At 39.8% G+C, this 17,064-nt stretch overlaps 1 protein-coding gene across 1 annotated transcript in view; it reads left to right on the top strand.

Annotated features, from left to right (window-relative positions):
• The window catches only part of KLHL32 (kelch like family member 32), a gene marked incomplete at its 3' end in the record, with an annotated part of 230,609 nt that overhangs the window by 92,909 nt on the left and 120,636 nt on the right, over positions 1 to 17,064 (top strand). The window contains exon 4 of the mRNA XM_082856034.1: positions 4,909 to 5,016. Within this exon, the coding sequence (XP_082712160.1) occupies positions 4,909 to 5,016 (108 nt within the window). The remainder of the gene's footprint in view (positions 1 to 4,908; positions 5,017 to 17,064) is intronic.

Genomic DNA, 17,064 nt, shown 5'->3' with positions numbered 1-17,064 from the left:
CTTTCATGCATATTACAGTTTACCTTTTCAATAAGTTTGATGCTAAAAGATAGCACCTTTGGTCTTACCACCTTTTCTGCTACCAAAGGAGTCTCTGTCCTTCCCCATGGTCTCTAGCAGGTCTCCAGACATTGTTTCACAAGCTTAGGCAGCCTAGGCAGCTGGTGTTTCGCTGTGTCAAATGGCTGGGGTTCTTCCTCACTTTGGTGGTATCCAATGAGGCTTTTCCTAATTGAGGTACCTTCTAAGTTTATTAAACTTAAAAGACATTGACCTTGATTTAATAGCTCCCTTTTTATCTTTTAATTAACCAGTTTTTCTAATTTTTAAAAATTATATGTTAAATTTGTAACATTAAATTTCTAAGACTGTGATATGATATCAGAATGGAAGTTAGGTGTTTTTAGAAATAGGGGTGATGGTTTCTCTGATGGTGTCAGTCCTTAAAGTAGGGTGTAGGAGTATGTGGTGAACGTGAAGTCCTGCAGCCAGACATAGGAATTTTGAGTGAAAATCGTCAACAGGAAAGTCTTAGAAAGGAATGGATTTGGTCAGAGGGTGGTGGCGGGGGTGGGGGTGGGGGGTTTGTTTCTTAGCTCTCATTCCAATTGGGATCAAAGGGAGGCATGGGAGAGTAGGACAATCAGCCTGGATTATTAGAATAAGAATTTCTGTTTATTGAACACCTTCTGTGTACCAGGTATTACTCTTGACATTAAGCATAATTGTATCTAAACCTCAAGACAACCCTGTGAGGTTGGTATGATCCCCATGTATAGGTAAAGGGCCTGAGGTTCAGAAAAGTTAACAAATTAGCCAAAGGTCACATGTTCAAGGTAAGTTGCCCACATGACAAAGTAGGTTATAGAACCAGGATTTGAATCATATGTGTCTTCCTGTACAACCCTGAACATTAAAAATAAAACAAAGTTTCAAAAGACCGGTGTTAGAAATACACAGGTAACACATGTTCATGGTAATGATCCAAGTAATACTATATGTAAATGGTCTCTTCCTGTCCTCTACAGTTCATACTCTATAACATAACCACAGTGACCAATTTGGTGTTGCTTTCTTGCTTATACAAACATGTACAAATATGTATGTACATTATTTAAGGGGTTATATTCTTTCCCTAACTCTGCTAAGCCAGGTTTCAAGTTCAGTAGTTCACAAGTCTCTGGTTGAGGACAGATACCTGTTCTATGCCACTTTTGCCATAGTTGCTTTTTAAAAAAAATTTTGTTTTATATTGGACTTTAGTTGATTTACAATGTTGTGTTAGTTTCAGGTGTACAGCAAAGTGATTCAGTTATACATATATATATATTCTTTTTCAAATTATTTTCGCATTTATATTATTACAGAATATTGAGCAGAGTTCCCTGTGCTGTACAGTAGGTCCTTGTTGGTTATCTGTTTTAAATATAGTAGTGTGTACATGTCAATCCCAAAAGACCCTTATGAAAGCAGATTCAAAAAGCTCCCTTGGCCGCGTGTTCTCTTATTTAACCTTTGCTCTCAGGAACTTTTTCCACTTCATTAACCCAGATAATTTTTCTGCAGTTTGAATCATTTCTGTCCTGCTCTGTATATGGGTTGATGGAGAGCAGCTGGTTACCATATCAGGTGCAATTACAACTTGGAAGACCTGAAAAAAGAAATTAATGTGGGGAATATTAAAAATTGAAACACTCATATAATAAAAAATGGACACTGAAAACAGCTGAAATTTCTTTCAGTTTCTTTTAAAAGCAGGTATACGAAATCTAGAATCAAATTTAGAATTAGACAGATTGAAAGTTTTTTATTGTGACCTGTGCTTTTTAATTTTGAAATTTCAGATCTTCTACAAATGCATAAGCAGAATCCACTTAACATTAAGCCAATTTCCTATTAGCATTTTTTATCTATAGCATTTTTTATCTATACTTGATTTAAAAAACAAAACAAAGCAAAAACAAACAAAACTCAGAACCAATACTTCTGATATGTCAATCCTTTTAACCAGAGAATACATAAGAGAAACTTCATTCTATTTCATTGTTATCATAAAATATAGATTTTTCTAAGAGCTTGCCATGTATCAGGCACTGTATTTAGTACTTTATATGTACTATCATATAATCTTCCAAAAGTTCATGAAGTGGGTACAATCTTTAGCCCCAGTTTTCAGATAAGAAAACTGAATCACAGAGAAGGTATGTGTTTTTCCTAGTCACTTGGCAGTGTTCAGACTCAGAATTGTTTGGTTACGTGTTTGCTTCTAATCACTGTACTTCACTAAACCAAGGATTATGTAACTTCGAGTCTAGTGTTCTTAACCTTAACTGCCAGTGGCATCAGTGGGAAGTCAGATCAACTCACTAACCAAGTTGTCAAATTTACCATATTGGCCATTCACCTTTAACAGCTTCTAAAGGAATGTTAGATTTCATTTATTCATGATAAAGTGAATTTTTGAATTAAATATATTCTGAATGTCTGCTATTTAATATAGCAAATATAATTGCATATGTTACATGTTACATACTCCCAGTGTCTTTAGGATACTTTGAATGTTATTTTTTAGTTTCTCAAATTATAAGCATTTAAAATATTCTTTACAAAATTTCTCAAATTGTGTATTTCTAACAGTTAAAAGGTTAACTAGAAGTTATCAAAGAGAATCTTATTCATTATGAAACTTACAACTCTACTGTGTGAGATAGAAATGAGGACCTCCAGAAAGAATAATGGACCATCAATTAAAACCACTTGTCCCATACATATTAATTTAAAATGTAAAGAATTTTGAGAATCAAAAATGAATTTATCAGAATAAAAAATTGCTAGAAGATGAATATTAATCCATTGGTAAAACAAAAGAATGACTTTTTAAAATTAAAAAGATTTGGTATGAACTTAAATACTGTCACATAGAACAGTGAGGGTTGGTTTGTTTGTTCGTTTTGATCTTTGTTTTACTTCTAAGAAGTTAGCCAAACTGCAAAATCGGAAGAGACAATCCCTTCAAGACTTCTCTTATTCCTGACACCAGTTGCAAGTTTGAGATTCCTAAAACTACTCTCGTGTTCGGTAATGCGCTAGAAAGACTCGCATTGCTCACTGAAGGCTGTGTACTCACAGATATGGCTTATTACAGGGAAAGGATACAGACCATAATCAGCCAAGGGAAGAGACACAGCAGGCGGAGTCCAGAAGGGAACCAAATATGGGGCTTCTGGCCCTCTTCCGCCTGTGGAGTCATTGCGTTACCCCCTCCTGACCACGCTCTGTGACAGGAAGCACAGAGGCCTGCCAAGCAGGGAAGCTCACTCGTTTTTGGTGTCCAGAGTTTTTATTGGTGCTCAGTCACAGACTGCCTATGTGGCTGACCTTTCATCTCCAGCCTCTCTTGGAGGTCAGACTAATACCTTTAGTCTCTTGTCCCTCTATTTTTTTTTTTTAAACATCTTTATTGGAGTACAATTGCTTTACAATGGTGTGTTAGTTTCTGCTTTATAACAAAGGGTATCAGTTATACATATACATATCCCCATATCTCTTCCCTCTTGCGTCTCCCTCCCTCCCACCGTCCCTATCCCACCCCTCCAGGTGGTCACAAAGCACTGAGCTGATCCTCCTGTGCTATGCGGCTGCTTCCCACTAGGTCACAGCTGTTACAGTGTGGACCAAAGCTCCTGTCATAAATCATATCGTTAGACTGTCAGTGGCCAAAGCCCCAGGAAACAGGGATGCTCCTATCAGGCAGGATATTCCAAAGGCCTAGATTACCTTCCAGAAACCAAAGGCAAAGGCCAGACCTCCCTTTGGGTAAGGTTAATTCTTCACTACATAGATGTACACTTTTCTAAATAGTGTATTTCATAATGAGTGACCCAAAATTGAATATTATCTCTATTACCTGTTAAGTCAAACTTGTTAAAGGTGTACAAATTAGTGTGGTTTCTTTATTTTGGGAGGGGGAGCCCATTCATTTGTTTAACTTGGTAAGTTTTCATTTTTTAAATTTTATTTCATTTTATTTTATTTATTTATTTTTGGCCACACTGCATGGCTTGCAGGATCTTAGTTCCCTGACCAGGGATTTAACCCGTAACCTCAGCAGTGAAAACGTGGAGTCCTAACCACTGGACCACCAGGAAATTCCTGCATTTTTTAAATTTCAAAGTTTTCATTTGACAAACTGATTTTCAGTAAGTTGGCCATTTTGAGAATTGGTTTGGAGGCAAATTGAGTTTCACTGAATAACTTAGACAGTGGTTCTCAAATTCAGGTAAGCATCAGAGTGTCTCGGATGGCCCATTACAACCCAGATTGCTGGGTCCCACTCTGAATTTCTGATTGTGTAGGTCTGGGCTGGAGCTCCATACATCTATACTCTAAGGAGTTCCCAGGAGATGCTGATGTTGCTGACCCAGGGGCCACACTTTGAGAACCACTGGAATAGAGGGTGTGATCTATGGCAGATGAGAAGGATGAGATGCGTCCTTGAGGTGAGGCAGAAAAAAGGGCAGAGAAGTCAGGAGGCAAGGCACTACTTTCCATGTCTTATGGCAAGAATGTTCGGGACTGCTACCCATATCAAGTTAGCTGTGGGACACCAGGATCGAGAGAATGAGTTCAGGGAGAGAGCCTCAACACAAGTCACCCCAGAGAACAGCTGTGGGATTCAGCGCCGCTCTGTGTGTGAGGTGTGCAGAGCCATCTGTGTGTTACTGTAACTATTTGGACAGCAAAGTGATTTGCAGGGGCTTGTGTGAAGGAAGTTTTGCAGAAGCATTTCAAAAACCAAAATCAGTCTTTAACTTGTAAAACTTCTTTCTTTCCTAGTTTCTCTAGGACTTTGTCTTGTTCTCTTGATTTTTAAGTCCCGTAACTGTCCTCCTTTCTCTCCCACCTCAGGCCATGTTCAGTCTTTGTATGGTGGAAAGTGGTGCCGACGAGGTGAATTTACACGGTGTGACCAGCCTCGGCTTAAAGCAAGCTCTGGAATTTGCATACACAGGACAGGTATGGTACCATACGTCATCTGAGAGGCTTAACATTTTAACTGCACCTAAACAGAGGAGATTATTCATGAGATTTAGGGATTTTTCTTGTTATTCACTTTGAGGTTAAAAAACGTTTTACATCTACTTAAGGTTACAACTAAAATAATGGAAAGGTAAGTAAAATAATTTGATCTTAAATATTTTAATCGTAGCTCAGTTGCTTGCTGGTGTAATTTTAAAATATCCTGAAGAATTATTATGTGGGAAAGAGTTTGGAAGATAACTTGAATTCTCATTGTCATCACTGCAGCTCAGTGACTCAATCATTGCTTTACTGGCTTAAAAACAAGAACACTCTCCCCCCCCCCCCAAAAAAAAAGAATCTAAAGCTGTAAAGAGCTCCTTCTAGCAGCTTGACACCCTGTCCTCTACATACATTTCAGGATCAGGGCCTCAAGTAATAGATTAGAATGTGATGGTTTGAAAGCCAAAGTTGCTCATCATTAAAATTGTTATAGGATTTATAGGAATCTTCAGAGAACATTCGTTTTCTTTCTTTTTTAAAATGAAAGAATAATAGTGACAACTAGTAGAATACAAAAGCCATGTCAGTGTATGACTATCATAGCAAATCAAAACAAAACTTCATAAAGACAATATAAATCCAAATCTGAAGCTTCACGGTTCGTATCTAATTTCATGTTAGTGCAACAATTATTAGAATATACAAAACCCTTCCTTTTAGAATTATTTTTTAACTGAAATATAATTGACATGTAACATTCTATTAGTTGTAGGTGTACAACACAGTGATTTGAAATATGTATATATTGCAAAATGATTGCTATAATAAGTTAATATCCATCACCACATATAGTTACAAATTTTCTGTGTCATGAGGACTTTTAAGATCTACTGTCTTAGTGCCTTTCAAAAATACAATACAGTGTTGTTAACTACAGTTGCCACGCTATACGTTACATTCCCAGGACTTATTTATCTTATAACCGAAAGTTTGTACCTTTCAGTTATAATATAAATAACTTCACCCTTCACCCATTTTGCCCACCCTCCTCACCCGCTGTTTTCATTTGAGAACTACTCAACTACATCAAACCAGATACCGACTAGAGGTTTATCTTCTTTTATAGAGTTTTGTTCTTTAATTCCATTTCTTCCAACTTATGTTCAGTGTCTGCTGGGCTAAAATAAGGGTTTCTTCTCTTGGCAGGCTCACATCCTGGTGGGAGAGAGTTATATACATAATTCCATGTCCTCACTGTGATGGGAGGTATAATAGAAGCAGAATATAAGACATAGTGGGAGCAAAGAGGAGGGTGTGGTTAACTGGGGCAATCAGTGCAAATCTTTACAGAGAACGTGGTATTTGGGTCTTGAAGAATGTTGGGAGTTCACCTTTTTACTAAATTTTTTTCTTTAGAGGCTTATTAAAGTGTGTGATATTATCCATTCTCTTTTCTATAGCTGGTAGAGTTTGAGATATGTTTCATAGGATAACTGAGGCAACGCTGGCAGCTGAAATGAAAATAGTGATAGAAAGGAAAAAGTCATCCATCAAGTAGCAGGTACAAAGGAAAATAGAAGGGAGAGGGATCACAAATTGAGGGTCAGCCCAACCAAATATCATCCCTTAGGAAATTAACACAGACAGTTATTGTTCACAGAGTTGCCAAAACATATTCCTAGTGAGGTGAGTGAATAATGTGTTGTATGCTTTTTGGCTTACAGATGTAAAGAAAGACAGCTATAAATTGTGTCTTGTGTATATTTCTTTCTTCACACCTGAATTACAGCTATACCTGCATTTGCCCATCTCTAAAGTACGATTGATAACCCATAGCTCACACTTCACTGGTGTGCAATGGGGATGCAATAGTAAATATTGTTTTTTGATAAAGCTACCCAAATAAGTAGTTTCTATACTTAGATGCATTAACAACGAAATGGTTTAAGCTTAGAGGCTATAGACTGCAAAGCGTGTTTAAATCACTGGTAAACAAAAGAGCACAGAAATTGCTGTGAATGCTGAGGTAAAACGCACACTCAGATATAAGTGGCTGCCTTATTGTTGGCCTTGATTGTTTTGTGGTTTCTTTCACAATGGCTAAGTTTACATGTATATATGTATAAACGTCTGTATATGTAAACATATATATATATAAATAAATTTATATATGTTTCCTTTCCCTGAAAGTCTCCTTTGCCTCACCTGTTCATCTCTCCCCCTCTCCCCTTGACAACTGCTAACTGATCTTTTTACTGTCTCTATAGTTTTGCCTTTTTCAAAATGTCATATACTTGGAATCATGTAGTATGTAGACTTTTTCTGGCTTCTTTTACTTAGCAATATGCACTTAAGGTTCCTCCATGTCTTTTGTGACTTGATAGATCATTTTTATTGCTGAGTACCTTCTATTGTGTGGATATATGTAGGGCATCTTGGTTGCTTCCAGTTTTTGGTGATTATGAATAAAGTTTCTCTTAATGATATATATATATACACACACACACACACACACACACACACACACACACATATGTATATGCATATGAAGTGCCTGTGGCACAAAGGATCTATGAAACGTGAGCTGAAGATAGCATAACGGCATTAGGGGAGCTGACTTTCTGAAGGGTAAGGAGACGGCTTGGGAAGAAGGAAGAAGTTTGCAGAAAGACAGCCATATCCTATTGTCTGGGAGTCATATGCTCATATTTCACTTTATGAGAAAAAGGAAACCAAATAAGAATACATTTTTATACACACACACACACACACACACACACACTCACACATATATCCAATGTAAGTGCTTTAAAAAAAACTCCAGGGCAAGACGTAGAGTTGCATTTATTCTGCCCGGTGACCCACTCTTGACATGTGCCTCCACACAGGGGTGACAGCCCTGCAGCACATACAGCAGCAACTCATCTGTTCAGATTGTGCACAGAGGGGTAAAGAAGTGGGCTGGCATTTCATGGAGCACCCTCTGCAAGAACCGGGGCACTGCCCTAGGCACTTCACGTGTGCTGTGTAGCCTAATCTTCTAGACAGCTCTGAGGAATTCGGTGATCCTCTCTTAAAGATGACAAGCCCTGGAAGGTGCAGTGAATGACCAAGATCAGTCTCCCAGGGCATGTCGACCCAGTGAGTCAAACCCAGTCCTCTTAATTTCAAATCCATTGTTTATTCTTAACCCCTTCTTAATGTTCTATGTCATTAAGAAAGGGTTAAGTCATATTTGTTATACTTTATTGAAGGAGGCAGGGAAGTGTTTGGACATTTTAGAGAGTGAACTCTTTTTTTTTTTTTTTTTTTTTTGCGGTACGTGGGCCTCTCACTGCTGTGGCCTGTCCCGTTGCGGAGCACAGGCTCCGGATGCGCAGGCTCAGCGGCCATGGCTCACAGGCCCAGCCACTCCGCGGCATGTGGGATCCTCCCGGACCGGGGCACGAACCCGTGTCCCCTGCATTGGCAGGCGGACTCTCAACCACTGCACCACCAGTGAAGCCCGAGTGAACTCTTTTTGATGGTTCTCTCAACCTGGGTGCTCTTCCAACACTCAGTTCACGAAGGCTTCGAGTTGCTACACTTGTACTCTGTATGTGGTTATTCTTTGCTGCAGAGTGGAAGTTGATACAGTCTTTCTTGGACGACATCCATGGCAGTTTGGTTTCTTAAACGCCAAAATGACTATAATAAATCTGTTTTCCCTTTGAGATGTGAACATAGATGATGGCAAAAAGTGGAATTGTGGTATACTTGGGAAATGCAAAAAAGCTTTCTCTTACTCTGAAAATGAAATTAACATTAAGCAAAGAGTTTAGAATATGGAAACGTGGATAAAAGTGTAGTTCTTCAATTTCTTAATTGTTATTTACTATTGCGGACATTTGCTGATATATGGTCTTTAGCCTTGATATATATGTAGATTTGTAAAAATCAGAGTTAACATTGTATTTATCTACCTATAGATATTTCTACTGACAGTTGATTATACCTTTAGTCTGTTGTAGTAAGCATAGTATAAAATGTCAAGTATTTTAAGTGTCTGAAAATGATTGCTGCTTTGGGAAAGAAATTGGAAGTATAGAGTAGGTGTGATGAATGAGTGCCACTGTGTAACAAGGTGTGTGTGTGTGTTCCTCCTACACACTGTTCTAAAGCATAGCCTTCTTAAAATTGGTCACAGATTCCATCCAGGAAATTTTAAAGAAAAATCAAATTTTCCTCCTAATGCTAATACATCCTCTGAAAATACATGCACTTTTCTTATCAAGGAACACACACATTCTGCCTTCGCACTAATTAGAGGCGTGTGCTTCCCGTGGGCACACACTGCTTGGGGTACAGCCTGAGCAGAGCCCCACATGCATTGCAGCCCTCGTGGGCGACCTTGCACAGCCATGTGCAGCGGAACTGGCCATGGAGGGCAGAGGAGCCAGGCTTCTCTGCAGGCCCTGTTCTGGGCTGGCTCTGGGAGCTGGGTTCAAAGCAGAGGGTATGATGTAAACTTGTCACTGGGCAGATCTGCCTTAGGGAGAAAAGGACAAAGTGAACCTAAGAAAACCAACTCTCACTTACTCTGATGAGCAAGAGGACCCTGTTACCATGGCCTACCCAATCTCCTTGCTTTCCACCTCTGGACAGGAATTCATTCGTGCTTCAGACCAGTCCTGAGTAGAAGAGACATGAAAAAGAAGGGGGAAAAAGGATTCTAATGGAGATGTTGCCTGAGGGGAGGAATCCCTGTCCAAACTGGACAAGAGGTCGGCCACCCAGGAGCAGCAAGTTTGCTGAGAAAACCAGCCAGAGTGAGGAGCACTTAACACCAAGACCCTTTCATAGAGAGAAGAGCCCTTCTCAAAAGGTGGAAGGACACATGCAATCCCAAAGGTCTTGGATATACCTCTAGGAATTTGAGTAGCTAAGGACCCAAAATGAAAGCAAATAGGACTGAGAACCACAATGAAGTTCACTGTTTCAGCGCTCTGGTTGCCATGATGTCGGGGAAGATAGGCTGTATGCCAAGTACTGTGCTATATGCCTTCATATAGTAGAGCAAGGGGTTCAAGCCAGCTAGCTTCCTCTTACTTTCCTGAGAACTCTCCACCTGTTTTGTCCCTTGCAGTCTGATGGAGAGATTCCAGAAACGCAGTAAAGAGAGAAACTATGCACTAAACGATAGTGAGATTTGTAGTCTCCTTTGAAATTTCCCAGGAGTACCCCTCCAGGTACTGCAAATCTTGTCAGCCAGCTGACAAGAACCAGCTACATCATATCTGGACAGATAAAAAGGATTCTTTGGTATCTGTTGTTCCCCTGCTTTTCTCTTCATATCCAATAACTCCAGCCCTTGGTTCCTTAACATCATGGAAGAATCCATCTCTGTGGGGACACACATCCTAATTACCTTCCTCTGATGCAGAGAATGCTTTAGTACAGTCTTCACAAGGATATTTTGTGTAACTATTAATAGTTTGAAGTCTTTGGAAATCTGGAAAAGTATGATACTCTGTGAAGTGAAAAATACTTTTTTTTTTTAGGTATAACTCTGCTCATGCAATTGGGAATTGAAAAGTAAAAGAAATTGCCTCTTATCATACACCATGATCAAGTGGGATTTATCTCAGGGATGCAAGGATTCTTCAATGTATGCAAATCAATCAATGTGATACACCATACTAACAAATTGAAGGAGAAAAACCATATGATCATCTCAATAGATGCAGAAAAAGCTTTCGACAAAATTCAACACTGATTTATGATAAAAACTCTCCAGAAAGTGGGCATAGAGGGAACCTACCTCAACATAATAAAGGCCATATACGACAAACCCACAGCCAACATTATTCTCAATGGTGAAAAACTGAAAGCATTTCCTCTAAGATCAGAACAAGACAAGGATGTCCACTCTCGCCACTATTTTTCAACATAGTTTTGGAAGTCCTAGCCATGGCAATCAGAGAAGAAAAAGAAATAAAAGGAATACAAATCAAAAAAGAAGAAGTAAAACTGTCACTATTTGCAGATGACATGCTACTATACATAGATAATCCTAAAGATGCCACCAGAAAACTACTAGAGCTAATCAGTGAATTTGGTAAAGTTGCAGGATACAAAATTAATGCACAGAAATCTCTTGCATCCTATACACTAATGATGAAAGATCAGAAAGAGAAATTAAGGAAACAATCCCATTCACCATTGCAACAAAAAGAATAAAATACCTTGGAATAAAGCCTCCTAAGGTGGTAAAACACCTGTACTCAGAAAACTATAAGACACTGATGAAAGACATAAAAAATGACACAAACAGATGGAGAGATATACCATGTTCTTGGATTGGAACAATAAATATTGTGAAAATGACTATACCACCCAAAGCAATCTACAGATTCAGTCCACAGAACTAGAACAAACAATCTTAAAATTTGTATGGAGACACAAAAGACCCTGAATAGCCAAAGCAATCTTGAGGGAAAAAAAATGGAGCTGGAAGAATCAGACTCCCTGACTTCAGACTATACTACAGTAATCAAGACAATATGGTACGGGCACAAAAACAGAAATGTAGATCACTGGAACAGGATAGAGAGCCCAGAGATAAACCCAAGCACCCATGGTCAACTAATCTATGACAAAGGAGGCAAGGATATACAACAGAGAAAAGACCGTCTCTTCAGTAAGTGGTGCTGGGAAAACTGCAAAGCTACATGTAAAAGAATGAAATTAGAACACTCCCTAACACCATACACAAAAATAAACTGGATTAAAATGGATTAAAGACCTAAATGTAAGGCCAGATAGACACTATAAAACTCTTAGAGGAAAACATAGGAAGAACACTCTTCGACATAAATCACAGCAAGATCTTTTTTGATCCACCTCCTAGAGTAATGGAAATAAAACCAAAAATAAACAAATGGGACCTAATGAAACTTAAAAGCTTTTGCACAGCATAGGAAACCAGAAGCAAGATGAAAAGACAGCCCTCAGAATGGGAGAAAATATTTGCAAACAAATCAATGGACAAAGGATTAATCTCCAAAATATATATACAGCTCATGCTGCTCAATATTAAAAAAACACAGGCTTCCCTGGTGGCGCAGTGGTTGAGGGTCCGCCTGCCGATGCAGGGGACACAGGTTCGTGCCCCGGTCTGGGAGGATCCCACATGCCGCGGAGCGGCTGGGCCCGTGAGCCATGGCCGCTGAGCCTGCGCGTCTGAAGCCTGTGCTCCGCAACGGGAGATGCCACAACAGTGAGAGGCCCGCGTACCGCAAAAAAAAAAAAAAAAAAAAAAAAAAAAAAATTAAAAAAACAAACAACCCAATCCAAAAATGGGCAGAAGACCTAAATAGACATTTCTCCAAAGAAGACATACAGATGGCCAAGAGGCACATGAAAAGCTGCTCAGCATCACTAATTATTAGGGAAATGCAGATCAAAACCACAATGAGGTATCACCTCACACCAGTTAGAATGGGCATCATCAGAAAATCTACAAACAACAAATGGTGGAGAGGGTGTGGAGAAAAGGGAACCCTCTTGCACTGTTGGTGGGAATGTAAATTGATACAGCCACTATGGAGAACAGTATGGAGGTTCCTTAAACAACTAAAAAATAGAATTACCACATGACCCAGCAATCCCACTACTGGGCATATACCCAGCGGAAACCATAATCCAAAAAGACATGTGCACCCCAGTGTTCTTTGCAGCACTATTTACAATACTCAGGTCATGGAAGCAACCTAAATGCCTATCGACAGATGAATGGATAAAGAAGTTGTGGCACATATATACAATGGAATATTACTCAGCTATAAAAAGGAATGAAACTGGGTCATTTGTAGAGACGTGGATGGACCTAGAGACTGTCATACAGAGTGAAGTAAGTCAGAAAGAGAAAAACAAATATTGTATATTAACGCATATATATGGAATTTAGAAAAAATGGTACAGATGAACCTGTTTGCAATGCAGAAATAGAGACAGATGTAGAGAACAAATGTATGGACACTAAGGGGGGTAAGGAGGGGTAGGATGATTTGGGAGATTGGGATTGACATATATACACTAATATGTATAAAATGATAACTAATAAGAACCTGCTGTGTAAAAAATAAAAAGTTAAAATTTAAAAAATAAATAAATTTTCCCTTAATTTTCATGCTCTTGTATAGTAAAGGTTTTCTTCCTGATTCTCATTTGATTCCCTAATGTGTTCATGTGACTTTTTTTACAGCCCTAGTAAGGCAGACACTGTAGCATTAGATTTTGATGATCACTGAAACTATTTATTCTCTACAACTAGAATACTTTTCTCCAGAGACCAGCATCAGGCCTGGCAGCAGAGTCACAGGAGTCTTACTTGAAACTGCCTTCTCATAAACCCATCCCTTCAGGGATAGATGTGTCACTCACTTTACATGAGAAAATGTCCCCATCAGATTTACTTATAAACATAACCTGGTTGAACTAAATGGTAGCACATGGAAGAAAGCTGGGAGATATTTTTCTTAAATGCTTCTCTTGGGAGCAGCATTAAGACCATTCATGTGGTTTAAATATTTTAGCTGCAGAATCCTTTCTTCACCTGGCAGTACCTACAGAAGCCTGGCGAGTAAGAGGCCCCTGAGGCGCCCGCACTGTGCCCCAGGCTCCAGAGCACATAGTCTAAAATCCACATTCCAAGGAAGAATATTTTGAATTGTGCAGAAAGTGATTATTTTCTTCTTACGTTAATTCTTGTCAGAGCTGTGCCAGAGTCCGTAACTGGATTATTGACATAGAAAGTGTGAGAAGAGTGAAATGAAGGGAAAAAGTTTGAATTCCATCAGTGAGTTTTCACTTTCTTGAATCTTTTGAAACTCTGTAGTATTGCCTTTGGAAGGAGTTTCTCTTTTATCAGTGGATTATTGAAACAAACAAGCAAGCAGATATGTCTGTTTATTGTTATGGGGTGAAGATGTTGCAGGTTCCCATGCATCGTTTCCTGGAAAGTGTCAAACTTGACAGATAAGAACCAGATGCCAAATGAAATTTTTATGGCATCTCAAGATGTCAAGTAAAATGATAAATCCTTGACATGGTTTGGTGGCCAAAAGTGGTAAGGACAGGTTGGAGACCTAAACGTTTATTGTGAAAAACTGAGAAGTGAGATTTTAAAAGTCTGGATCCTGACTGATCCCTAGAAGCTTACTTTTCTCAGCTGAGGACCCAAGAAAAACGCCACTGGACACGAAGCTTGTCTGTTCCTCATGGAGAGCAGAGATTCAGGCAAAGTGAAGTCATATGAGAGGCCCCCTACCTGTAAAGCAGGGTCAGTTCTGACATTCTGTACCTCGTGCCAGCCAGTTCTCCCTCATGAAATCCGTGTGTGCTGTCTTCTCAGAAAGGACTCAGGGTACAGTTTGTACTGCAGGCATTACAAAGCTATCTGCTCAGCATAACAATCTCTAAAACGTCTCTGTGTGAGGACGTATAACTGTGGCCACACTTCTGTGGTCAGCTTTCCCATTTGGTAATAAAACTGATACTTTGATTTAAAAAAAAAAAAGTGTTTCCTGGCTTTTCCTTAATAATTTGCAATTATATGGGGTTTCTTAGTTGCCTGATAGTCACTCTGCAGAAACAGAACGGCCCTCTCACCCACCCAACATTTGACTCAGATATTGAGACTGGTAACACCACACGTGCACCAAGAAGATAGGAAAGGGTTTAGTACTCACATAGTGAGGTTTTCTGGGGATAAAAGGGTGGACCCCAGTAGGTCCAAAAATGACTTCAGAGAGCAGTTAGGGGTGATCGATCGGCTTTGGTGTTTATTGTGGTTGGGGGGTGGGGCTGGAGCGTTGTCCACGCGGGCGGGGGCTTGTGTGGTTTGAGCTTCCACCAGCATCAAGGGAGAGAGGACTCAGACTTTCTTGTATATTTTCTTCCAGGCGTGGGGCAAGCAGGGAAGAGGGAGTGGTGGGGCTTGAGAGCTGTCAGCAGTCACACATCAAAAATGGAGTCAGACTCCAGTGCGTTAGTCTAGCATTTTGCTTGAGTCATAGCCCACATTTCAAGCACAGACATTTTCCTTTGGCACACTGTGAAACTCAGTCACTTATTGAAAACAAAATGTGTTTGAACAATATGCTTACAGCATTTATAATCTTTCTTGGCATCAATTCTGTGCTGAGGAACCCACTGTGGGCCAAGGTGCCTGAGCTCATGCGTACAGAACACTGTGGTAATAGATGACAAGGATGAGTGTGGCCCCTCTCTGTTTTAACCTTGTCTTTGTTCTATAAAACTCCATTTAAATGATCTGGATTTGTTGCCCTTGGGTCCTCCTCTCTCCTTCCCACACTTTCTACCTCCCACCTCCACCCTACTGCCAGGACAGGGAATTGAAAGAGAAGTATTCCCTGTATGCTCTTGATAACGGTTTTATTGTCATAAGTGGGGCAAGAAACAATCACTTCTTTTCTAGTTGATGTCCTCCAAAGTAGAAACAGATAATATACAGCAACTCAAAATAGTAGGTCCACCCCACTAAGCTAACTCAGGGTGTATTTTGCATTTCTGTGCATTTGTGTCTCTTTGTTTTGGCAGAAAGTTCCATTGCTAGACGTTTTTAATTTTATCCTGTCCATCTGAGTTTTTCCTTTGCTATGGTGGATGGGCAGCAACTCCTGTTTGGAATATTTCTAATCAGACATCATTACAATTGTGTTCTTTCTTGATCATTGGAATTTCTAAGGGTTGGCTGTGCTCAGAATCATTCCCTAAGGAAATTCTGACCCTTCCTTTAGGTGTTCCATCAAATCATCTCTGAGTGGAGGGAGGTTAACAGTTTATTTAGTAGAGAATCTTGATTAGCTCCTTAGTTTTCATAAGAGGATGTCAGCCTATTGATGGCTTTTTAAAGGACATGAACTTTTCCCCTTATTTAGCAAAAGAGAATGATGACACGCCAGCCTCAGCCTGTTTGCTAGAAAGCTCTCATTAAAAGTTCATTGGGAGGGCTTCTCTGGTGGCGCAGTGGTTGAGAGTCTGCCTGCCGATGCAGGGGACACGGGTTCGTGTCCCGGTCCGGGAAGATCCCACATGCCGCGGAGCGGCTGGTCCCGTGAGCCATGGCCGCTGAGCCTGTGCATCCGGAGCCTGTGCTCCGCAATGGGAGAGGCCACAGCGTTGAGAGGCCCGCGTGCCGCAAAAAAAAAAAAAGTTCATTGGGAGAAATTATACACATAATGGATTCCCAGAAGATATGCAGTCTGTCCATCTGGCTTGGTGGTTCTCAACCTCATCTATCAGGCCTTAATATAAAAAGGCCACCTTTACTATCCTGAAATGAAATTCCTAATAATGTAACTTACCCACACAAATTACTCTGAACATTAATAAGAATGTCTTAACCATATATAAAGAACACACAGAAGGAAAGAGAGTATAATGAAAATCATACGTATTTCAGTATGTACATGCTGGAGCAGAACTTTTCAGAAGACAGAATGAAATAGTTGCCTGTCTACAGCTATAGGTAGAATCATCATGCTGGGACAGCTGCATACAGATGCAGAATGACACATGGATGTTTTGCTGACAACTGAGATATCACAAGGGTATGCCCTAGGCGACATGATTTTCTAAAATAGTGAACAACTCTTAGTAAAATTCCGTACGAAACAAAACAGTTGTCTTCTTTTGGTTTCTATTGTGTTAGCATTCTTGGAAAATTCAGTGTATCTTGACACAAAACAAACAAAAAATTGTGTTTATATGTAAAACAGTTAGATTCTAGACTTAGAGGTTTATAAACAAGTTTTTCACTTAACGTACATCAGGGCACTCAGATCTACAGGATTTAGGGCAGTTCTTTTTAGTTCGTGGCTGTCCTGTACATTGCCTGGCCACTGCCCAGCAAAGGCCAGTAGTGTCCCCCTGTCCTGGGGCAACCAAAAATACCTGCATGCGTTTCTAAATTGCTCCCTGAAAGGTTGTCCTGTCTCCATTAAAAACCACTGCTCATCTACTCTAAGTCTTATACCT

Source organism: Leucopleurus acutus, assembly GCF_964270905.1.
Source record: "Leucopleurus acutus genome assembly, chromosome: 15".
In the NCBI taxonomy this organism is placed as follows: Eukaryota; Metazoa; Chordata; class Mammalia; order Artiodactyla; family Delphinidae; genus Leucopleurus; species Leucopleurus acutus.
This window is presented reverse-complemented; position numbering and strand designations above follow the sequence as displayed.